This window comes from Nerophis ophidion, linkage group LG09 (genome assembly GCF_033978795.1).
Source record: "Nerophis ophidion isolate RoL-2023_Sa linkage group LG09, RoL_Noph_v1.0, whole genome shotgun sequence".
NCBI classification, from domain to species: domain Eukaryota; kingdom Metazoa; phylum Chordata; class Actinopteri; order Syngnathiformes; family Syngnathidae; genus Nerophis; species Nerophis ophidion.
This window is the reverse complement of record NC_084619.1, coordinates 3,052,355-3,063,369: the sequence shown is the minus strand read 5'-3', so window position 1 is coordinate 3,063,369 and position 11,015 is coordinate 3,052,355. Positions and strand designations below refer to the sequence as shown.

The 11,015-nt window shown below is 40.3% G+C and overlaps 1 protein-coding gene across 5 annotated transcripts in view; it reads left to right on the top strand.

The window, feature by feature from the left end:
• The window catches only part of LOC133558905 (myoferlin-like), a 124,977-nt gene extending 114,136 nt beyond the window's left edge, over positions 1 to 10,841 (top strand). For 3 of the 5 annotated variants that reach the window (XM_061910053.1, XM_061910051.1, XM_061910055.1), the window contains 8 exons: positions 1,437 to 1,525; positions 1,586 to 1,681; positions 1,756 to 1,897; positions 1,960 to 2,059; positions 4,712 to 4,905; positions 4,990 to 5,099; positions 7,974 to 8,121; positions 8,196 to 10,841. In XM_061910053.1, coding sequence (XP_061766037.1) covers positions 1,437 to 1,525; positions 1,586 to 1,681; positions 1,756 to 1,897; positions 1,960 to 2,059; positions 4,712 to 4,905; positions 4,990 to 5,099; positions 7,974 to 8,121; positions 8,196 to 8,234 — 918 coding nt within the window. In that variant the 3' untranslated portion in view covers positions 8,235 to 10,841. Of the gene's footprint in view, positions 1 to 1,436; positions 1,526 to 1,585; positions 1,682 to 1,755; positions 1,898 to 1,959; positions 2,060 to 4,711; positions 4,906 to 4,989; positions 5,104 to 5,460; positions 5,630 to 7,973; positions 8,122 to 8,195 lie in introns of those variants that run through there. The other 2 variants (XM_061910052.1, XM_061910056.1) reach the window with 2 other exon arrangements.
• The last annotated feature ends 174 nt before the right edge of the window (positions 10,842 to 11,015 follow it).

The following is an 11,015-nucleotide window of genomic DNA, read 5'->3' as shown; positions in this document are numbered from 1 at the left end:
TTGTCTCTGCTTTGTCTGCGTCACTGCGGTCTTCGGCCTCGGCGGTCAGCAGGGCCGTTTCTGGAAACAAACACTGATACGAGACTGGCTTGCAACATTTTGGATTGCCAGCTTTGCACAGACAATGAAAAATACAATTCCAGCACAATTGATAATAACTATAGCAACAGCCCTTAAGCATAAGAGTTGTGTGATAATATATACATAATAATTCTAACATTAGGGCTGGGCAACGATTAAAAATTATCGAAGTTAATCGCAGTATTTCTCCAATTAATCGCAATTAACTGCATTGTATACGCAAAGCCCAATAATGAATTCAAAAGTAGTGTGTAGTGCACCTTTATTGGAATATTCTCCCACATGAACAAAAGCGCCAAAACATTTGTTGTGCAAACACAATTTAAATCAGTCCTTGTTAAACAGTAGCAGTTAAATAGCATATTTGATGAAAATCAACTCCAAAAATGTAAATACAAACATTTAAGCTTATTGCCACTGCCAGGGTATTTAAGTTATCCGGTTTGTTATGGAAAATAAATATAATCTACATACAAATCTCTGAGCCACAATCATAACATCTGAACAGGCAATTTCTGAGGTAACAGCAGAAACATTTTTTTTTATCAGGGATCTTATGTTTAAAAAAACCTATATTATAGGTAGTGGGCTGTTTTAGGGAATTTTTGATCAAATTATCCGTAGTAGCAATATTAATAATGTTGTGTTTATTCTGCGTAGTGCACTTAAAATAATTATGACCATATCTAGGAATTGATATGATGGGAATTTTCCGATTGTTTGCTTGGTGCTTTGATAAACTGAAGGCATCATATACATGGTACTATATTGTGATGTTATGAGCCAGGGAATAAAAGAACTACCCTACCCAGCATGCAACAGGAGTGACGAGCAACAGGTTGTGTCGCCATGACGACATCTTGTATGTTGTGATATGCACGCTCTGAAAGCAAACGTTAAGAACTCAGCCAACACTCCTGGTCTGCATTATTCATAAATAGACAGACAACACATATACTCCGCTGCTTCACAGGCCGCTGGATGTAGCCGGCAAAGTATTCCCATGCTAGCTAGCCGGTTTAACAAGCACGCCTCATTCAGTCCAAAACGGCCCGATCTATCCACATCCAGAATTGTCTGGCGGTCGTAAGTGATCCCGGAGTGACCACGCTGTAAGCCAGCCATGACATTTGCAGAATTGTCCGGTATTTTTGCCAAATGTTCCATCTTTACCAAGAGCCCCTCCACGCCGGGCGACGCCATCTTGTTAAGAAAAGGCGTTAACAAAATAAAAGCATGTAAACAACATACGCAAATGTGCGATAAAATAATTGTCGGCGTTAATAGATTGATGAGTTAACGCATTAATTTGCCCACCCCTATCTAACATATTTTGTTTATCTGTGCAAACACAGGGACGGATACAGATGTGGGTGGACATTTTCCCCAAGAACCTTGGTCTGCTGGGGCCTCCATGTGATATCACGCCGCGGAAAGCCAGGAAGTATGAGACTTTATTTGGAGTAGATGACTACACTGCATCATCCTGATGTCCTCAAAACAGGTACTACTTGCGTGCCATTGTTTGGAACACGACAGATGTCACTCTGGACGAAACAAGCATCACCGGGGAAAGCATGAGTGATATCTACGTGAAAGGGTACCACCGTTCACTCACTCGTTACGTCCGACTTGTGCGCTCCGAAGTGACACAATCTGTCGCACGGGTCCTAGATGGATGCCGGGGATGGAGGAGGACAGGCAGAAGACCGACGTTCATTACAGATCCCTGGATGGCGATGGGAATTTTAACTGGAGGTTCATCTTTGCCTTTGACTACCTGCCTACAGAGCAGCTGTGTGTGGTCTCCAAGAAAGTGAGAGACATGAGAAATCTTTATGTTCAGTCCAATATCTCATTGGTGTCGTCTGTTTCTAGGAACACTTCTGGAATCTGGATAAAACTGAGTTTAGGATTCCTCCCAAGCTGATCGTCCAGATATGGGACAATGACAAATTCTCTTTGGATGACTACTTAGGTAAAAGAAAGAGTTGTTTGTTCTCCAAATTTATGCATCAGAGTTGGTCTAAAACTGGGTAAGAAGCTATTTAACCAACATCTACAAACCCCGTTTCCATATGAGTTGGGAAATTGTGTTAGATGTAAATATAAACAGAATACAATGATTTGCAAATCCTTTTCAAGCCAAATTCAGTTGAATATGCTACAAAGACAACATATTTGATCTTCAAACTGATATTTATTTTTTTGTGTGCAAATAATCATTAACTTTAGAATTTGATGCCAGCAACACGTGACAAAGAAGTTGGGAAAGGTGGCAATAAATACTGATAAAGTTGAGGAATGCTCATCAGACACTTATTTGGAACATCCCACAGGTGTGCAGGCTAATTGGGAACAGGTGGGTGCCATGATTGGGTATAAAAGCAACTTCCATTAAATGCTAAGTCATTCACAAACAAGGATGGGGTGAGGGTCACCACTTTCTGAGGAAATTGCCAAACAGTTTAAGAACATTTCTCAACGGGCTATAGCAAAAAATTTAGGAATTTCACCATCTACGGTCCGTAAAACCATCAAAAGGTTCAGAGAATCTGGAGAAATCACTGCACATAAGCGATGATATAACAGACCTTTGTTCCTTCAGGCGGTACTGCGTTGAAAAGCGACATCAGTGTGTAAAGGATATCACCACATGAGCTCAGGAACACTTCAGAAAACCACTGTCTGTAACAATAGTTTGTCGCTACATCTGTAAGTGCAAGTTAAAACTACTGTGCAAAGCCAAAGCCAATTATCAACAACATCCAGAAACGGGGCCCAAGCTCAGCTAAGATGGACTGATGCAAAGTGGAAAAGTGTTCTGTGGTCTGACGAGTCAACATTTCAAATTGTTTTTTGGAAACGGTGAAGTACTCCGGACCAAAGAGGAAAATAACCATCAGGACTGATCTAGGTTCAAAGTTCAAAAGCCAGCATGTGTGATGGTATGGGGGTGTATTAGTGCCCAAGGCATGGGTAACTTACACATGTGTGATGGTATGGGGGTGTATTAGTGCCCAAGGCATGGGTAACTTACACATCTGTGAAGGCACCATTAATGCTGAAAGGTACATACAGGTTTTGGAGCAACATATGTTGCCATCCAAGCAACGTTATCATGGACGCCCCTGCTTATTTCAGCAAGACAATGCCAAGTCACTTGTTACTACAGCGTGGCTTCATAGACTGGCTTGCCTTTAGTCCAAACCTGTCTCCCATTCAAAATGTGTGGCACATTATGAAGCCTGAAATACCACAACGGAGACCCAGGACTTTTGAACAACTTAAGCTGTACATAAAACAAGAATGGGAAAGAATTCCACCTCTCAAAAACCTCCAAAAATGTCTCTCCCTAGCTCCCACAGGTTTATTGTGTTGTCAAAAGAAAAGGTGATGTAACACAGTGGTGAACATGCCCTTTCCCAACTACGTTGGCACGTGTTGCAGCCATGAAATTCTAAGTATTATTTGCAAAAAAGATATAAAGTTTATGAGTTTGAACATCAAATATGTTGTCTTTGTAGCATATTCAACTGAATATGGCTTGAAAAGGATTTGCAAATCATTGTATTCTGTTTATATTTACATCTAACACAATTTCCCAACTCATATGGAAACAGGGTTTGTACAAATCTAAATATATCTTCTGGCATACCACAAGGATTAATACCGGGACCAAAATTAATTCTAAATTTATTTCATCCATTCATTCATTGTATAAATCAGTGGTTCTCAACCTTTTTTCAGTGATGTACCCCCAGTGAACATGTTTTTAATTCAAGTACCCCCTAATCAGAGCAGAGCATTTTTAGTTGAAAAAAAGGAGATAAAGAAGTAAAATACAGCACTATGTCATCAGTTTCTGATTTATTAAATTGTATAACAGTGCAAAATATTGCTCATTTGTAGTGGTCTTGAACTATTTGGAAAAAAATATATAAAAATAACTAAAAACTTGTTGAAAAATAACAAAAGTGATTTAATTATAAATACAGATTTCTACACATAGAAGTAATCATCAACTTAAAGTGCCCTCTTTGGGGATTGTAATAGAGATCCATCTGGATTCATGACCTTAATTTCTTCACAAAAAGAGAAATCTTTAACATCAATATTTATGGAACATGTCCACAAAAGATCTAGCTGTCAACACTGAATATTGCATTGTTGCATTTCTTTTCACAGTTTATGAACTTACATTCACATTTTGTTGAAGTATTATTCAATAAATATATTTATAAAGGATTTTTGAATTGATGCTATTTTTAGAATATTTTAAAAAACTCTTACAAACCCCTTGACATACCTTCAAGTACCTCCAGGGGTACGCGTACCCCCATTTGAGAACCACTAATCTTTTTTATCTCACCATATGAAATATAACTTACTTCACTAATTATTTTTTATTTATTTTTATTATTAATACTAATGGAGAATATTATGAATACAGGAAGTGAACAAAAGTTTCAGCAACTGCTATGTAAAGAAAAAGTTGTAGGATTAAAGAAATCTGCTTCTTCCTAATCCTTTTCAAACATGTTGAATAGAGAAACTGGAAATAATGAGGTATCAATGTTGTATGCATGCATGTTCCAAATAAACTCTAACTCCAACCTCTCTATCCCAGGCTCAGTGGAGCTGGACCTCCTCAAGCTGATCCCTCCTGCCAAAAGTCCTGAAAAGTGCAGCTTGAAAATGTTGCCCGGGAAGACAGACTCTGACTCCTCCAAGAAATCGCACTCCAACTCTCTTTTCTCCCAGAAGTCTGCACGAGGCTGGTGGCCGTGCACCATCGAGCAGGACGGGAACCACGTTCTTGGCGTGCGTTTGGGTCCAGAAGAAGAATTCTCATTCGTTATGCCTTTTTCTCCTGTTCATGTCTTTCTTTTTAAAACTCCTTCTTAGGGAAAAGTGGAGATGACATTGGAAATAGTGGATGAGAAGGAGATGGAGGAGAGACCTGCTGGGAAGGGCAGAGAGGAGCCCAACATGAACCCTAAACTGGACTCACCTAGGTGACTATCTCGCTCCTTAAATACAAACCCTGTTTCCATATGAGTTGGGAAATTGTGTTAGATGTAAATATAAACGGAATACAATGATTTGCAAATCATTTTCAACCCATATTCAATTGAATATGCTACAAAGACAACATATTTGATGTTCAAACCCATAAAGTTTTGTTTTTTTCGCAAATAATAATTAACTTAGAATTTCATGGCTGCAACATGTGCCAAAGTAGTTGGGAAAGGGCATGTTCACCACTGTGTTGCATCACCTTTTCTTTTAACAACACTCAATAAACGTTTGGGAACTGAGGAAACTAATTGTTGAAGCTTTGAAAGTGGAATTCTTTCCCATTCTTGTTTTATGTAGAGCTTCAGTCAGGGTTATTTGGTGTCGAACCCCAAGATGCAGAGGAGGAGGCAGGCATTTGGTAAGTAAACATGATTTAATAAAGATACTAAAACAAAACAAAACCAAAAGGTTACAACAAAAAGCACGCACATGGGCGGATATAACAAACTAAGGGCTATGAACAAACTAATCGGAAGTAGGGAACAAAAAACAGTAAGCTACAAAACATCTAGCAAATATAGCTTACCACTACGCTGCATTCACACGACCAGTAGGAATGACAGGTAGAAAATGACATTGACACGACAATACAATGATCCAGCCCTGACTGGAGGAACAAAGCAGGTAAAATAGGAGCTGGCTGATTGACACCAGGTGTGACCAGATGCCAATCAGCAGCAGCTGAGTGAAAACAGGACGCAGGGAGACAAACAGGAAGCTGAACCAAAATAAGAGCACTAGACAGGAAATACTAAACACACTGAGGAGGAACACAGCACTCAGGGAACAAGACAGGAAGCTGACAAAATAAGAGCACTTGACAGGAACTAAAAGACAGGAAATATTAAACACAGGAAACAGACAAATGCAGAGGAAAAAACTAAAACATAGACAAACTGTGAGGGGCAAGCCTGACAGCTTCAGTCGTTCAACAGTCCGGGGTCTCCGCTGTCGTATTTTATGCTTCATAATGCACCACACATTTTCCATGGGAGACAGGTCTGGACTGCAGGCGGGACAGGAAAGTACCTGCACTCTTTTACTACAAAACCACGCTGTTTTAACACATGGCTTGGCATTGTCTTGCTGAAATAAGCAGGGGCGTCCATGATAACTTGCTTGGATGACAACATATGTTGCTCCAAAACCTGTATGGACCTTTCAGCATTAATGGTGCCTTCACAGATGTGTAAGTTACCCATGCCTTGGGCACTAATACACCCCCATACCATCACACATGCTAGCTTTTACACTTTGCGCCTATAACAATCTGGATGGTTATTTTCCTCTTTGAAATGTGGACTCGTCAGACCACAGAACACTTTTCCACTTTGCATCAGTCCATCTTAGATGATCTCGGGCCCAGCGAAGCCGGCGACGTTCCAGGGTGTTATTGATAAATGGGTTTTTTAGTGTTCTCGTGAGACGTGTAAAAACGCCAACTCAACACCAAGCCAAACCGGAGTCAATGAAGAGAACGTCGTTGTAAGCTTGACCATTTACTTTTGACAATTCCTTCATAGACAAGATGGTGAAAAACTGAAAAGAACAAGAGACACAACACACAACACACTTATTGCCTCTGTACATATTCGTTTACAATGACATATAAAAATGTAACGGTAACGTCGGAAAATGTCCAGCAGAGGGAGACTCCCGTCTGCCTAAATGACTTGAACACATTGTATCTAATTTGACAATTATATTTAACATATCGGCACTATTACACTTTTTTAACGTGTCTGACATGTTGTTAACTTATTAAAGACAACTTACGGCATTGCTTCTTCGCCGCTTTGTGTAGGATGGCAACAACAAAGTACTACAGAAAACCACAAAATGTATCTCTAGCTTTCGAACAAATACCGGAAGTCAACCAACAGGAAGTAATTTAGCGGAAGTGATATCATCTAACTGCTGTTTACCGATTATAAAGTACAATAAATATAAACAACTTTAACTCCAAATTAAAGCATTGTAGTTACTAGTACAAAATATTATCAAGTAATACAAAAATATTATAATGTAATTACGTAAATAATAACAGTTGACTTCAGGACAACACAGGTTTTGCTTTGCATAGCAGAGTTTTAACTTGCACTTACAGATGTAGCGACCAACTGTAGTTACTGACAGGGGTTTTATGAAGTGTTCCTGAGCCCATGTAGTGATATCCTTTACACACTGTCTGTTTTTGATGCAGTACCACCTGAGGGATCAAAAGTCTGTAATATCATGGCTTACGTGCAGTGATTTCTCCAGATTCTCTGAACCGTTTGATGATTTTACAGACCGTAGATGGTAAAATCCCTAAATTCCTTGCAATAGCTCGTTGAGAAATGTTGTTCTAAAACTGTTTGACATTTTGCTTACAAATTGGTGACCCTCGCCCCATCCTTGTTTGTGAATGACTTAGCATTTCATGGAAGCTGCTTTTATACCCAATCATGGCACCCACCTGTTCCCAATTAGCCTGCACACCTGTGGGATGTTCCATATAAGTGTTTGATGAGCATTCCTCAACTTTATCAGTATTTATTGCCACCTTTCCCAACTTCTTTGTCACGTGTTGCTGGCATCAAATTCCAAATTTAATAATTTGCAAAAAAAAAATGTTTATGAGTTTGAACATCCAATATGTTGTCTTTGTAGCATATTCAACTGAATATGGCTTGAAAAGGATTTGCAAATCATTGTATTCTGTTTATATTTACATCTAACACAATTTCCCAACTCATATGGAAACGGGGTTTGTAGTTATTGTTACTGAATGTTTGTGGACATTGTCGCCTTTTTTTTCTCTCCACCAGTCGCCCTGACACGTCATTCTTTTGGTTTACAAACCCGTGTAAGACCATGAAGTTTATAGTCTGGCGGCGATTCAAATGGCTTTTCATCGCAGGGATACTACTCCTGCTAGTGCTACTGTTCTTCGGAATCCTGTTCTACTCGCTGCCTGTAAGTCCACTTGTTTTTCTTTCTTGAACACACACAAAAGAAAAATAACGCCTGTTTTTATTTTCCATCCACAGAACTACATCTCGATGAAGATTGTAAAGCCTTTCTCTTAGGCCAGGGGTCGGCAACCCAAAATGTTGAAAGAGCCATATTGCACCAAAAATACAAAAAACATCTTGAGCCGCAAAAAATAAAAGTCATAATACATACATTTAATGGAAGGGTCGGCAACCTTTACCACCTAAAGAGCCATTTTGACCTGTTTCACAAAATAAAGAAAACAATGTGAGCCACAAAACTCTTTTGAAATTTAAAATTTTTGCTTTGTGCTATGTATTAACCTGGGGTCTCAAGCACCTTATTATGAAAATATAATGTTAATGCGGCCCGCAATTTTTAAATTAATGCCGCTTGACAGCATCATACTTTACAACCCTCCCAAACTTTCCGGGATACCCCCGAATTTCAGAGCTACTATCCTCGCGAATGTTTGCTGATTTTCGCTCCAACAGCAATAATACAGGCGTGCTGTGTAGGCGCTGCCTTTGTCGCCCTCTACAACATGTACAAATATCTAGCACAGCCCTACCACGTGTCGTATGTGACTTCTACAGACACACTCAGATGACTGCAAGGCATACTTTTTCAACAGCCATACAGGTTACACTGAGGGTTGTGACATAAACAACTTTAAGACTCTTACCAATATGCACCACACTGTGAACTCACACCAAAAAAGAATGACAAACACATTTCTGGAGAACATCCTCACTGTAACACAACATAAATACCCAGAATCCCATACATCCCTAACTCTTCCGGGCTACATTATACACCCTTGATAGCACCAAATCCGCCCCACCCCTCCCTCCGTGCGTCGGTTGAGGTGGGCAGGGTTGGAAGGGGCGGGATTTGGTGTTAGCGGGGGTGTATAATGTAGCCCGGAAGAGTCAAGGATGCATGGGATTCTGGGTATGTGTTATCTTGTGTTTATGTTGTTACAATGCAGATGTTCTCCAGAAATGTGTTTGTCGTTGTTTGGTGTGGGTTCACAGTGTGGCGCATATTAGTAAGAGTGTTAAAGTTGTTTGTATCACGACTCTGTGTAACCTGTATTAGATTAGATTAGATTAGATAGTACTTTATTTATTCCGTCAGGAGAGTTCCTTGAGGAAAATTAAAATTTTCAGCACAATCCCATTCAAGATCAGACAAACACTACAGGGAGACAGAACAGGATCGCTGACGGGTCTGCCGGCTTCCAGCGCCCCTTACAAAAAAGGTGATACAGGTAAAAGGGGGGGGATTAAAATAAAATAAAAAAATCGGTCTAAGCCTGGGCCCTTGGAGAGGGGGTGCAGACTGAGGCCAAGGGAAGAAAAAAAAAACAGCAACTCATAGCCCTCCTACATGTGTGTAAGAGGGAAACATCAAAGAACACAGAGGACATTAAAGACATTAAAGCAGCAGACACTTCTACATACAGCTATAAATAAAAAGTAAAAGAAACATATCCACTGTGGTGGCCTCTGCGGTGTTCCACGCTATCGTCCGCTGGGGTGGAGGGAGCATGGCCAGAGACAGGAGCAGACCCAACAAAGCAACCAAGACAGCCGACTCCACTATGTATGGCTGTTGACCAAGTCAAGTATGCCTTGTAGTGTGTCAGCAAAGGCTGCAAACTACGTGTGACCGACTGGCACACAGACAGCGTTGTTCAATAACGGGCGTGATGACAAGTTTTAGAGAACTGTTACGGTATTGCCATCAGGGCACGGCCTCAATATTATCCACTAAGTGAAAATCGGATAATGTTGTCCCTAATCTCCGGGAGAGGTATTAAACTCCGAAAGTCTCTCAGCTGAGCCACATTGGTGCGACCAAAGAGCCGCTGGTTGCCGACCCCTGATATAGTGTGTCATGAGATATAAAATGAATTTTGAGGACTTAAAGGAAACTAAATGAGCTCAAATATACTTACAAATGAGGCATAATAGCATGTTAGCATTGATTAGCTTGCAGTCATGCACTGACCAAATATGTCTGATTAGCACTCCACTCAATAACATCAACAAAACTTATCTCCGTGCATTCACGCGCAACGTTAAAAGTTTGGTGGACAATATGAGACATTAAAAAAAGTGGCATAAAACACGTCCTAGAAAGTCGGAGAAAGTTACACATGTAAACAAACTACGGTGAGTTCAAGGGCCGCCAAAATTAGTAGGACAAAGCGGCGCTCGCCAAATATTCCAATCAGTGAAGCATGTTTAATATAAACAGTGTGCTCTATAACAATTAGGGAGGTTTGTGTCATTTTTGTCGTCCTACAGAAACCATATTAAAACAAAAAATATGTTTTTTTTCCCCTCATCTTTTTCAGTTTTTCATATAATTTTGAAAAAGCTTCAGAGAGCCACTAGGGCGGCGCTAAAGCGGGTTGCCGAGCCCTTAGGCAAACGTCATTACTGTGATTGTCCTTTCGAGCAACATGCATGCATTTAGATTAGATTAGATTAGATTAGATAGTACTTTATTCATTCCGTCAGGAGAGTTCCTTCAGGAAAATTACAATTTTCAGCACAATTTGTACTGCTTCATGTCACAAACACAACTTCAGACCGGTTTGTATCATTTGCACTATCATGACATGTTTGTTGCCCATTTCGAACACCGCCAAATGTTTTGAAAGAAATCTATAAAAGTTATATTTGACCTCTGTTGTTAGACTATCAGTGTTTATTGATTGGGGCGGCATAGCTCGCTTGGTAGAGCGGCCGTGCCAGCAACTTGAGGGTTGCAGGTTCGATTCCCGCTTCAGCCATCCTAGTCACTGCCGTTGTGTCCTTGGGCAAGACACTTTACCCACCTGCTCCCAGTGCCACCCACACTGG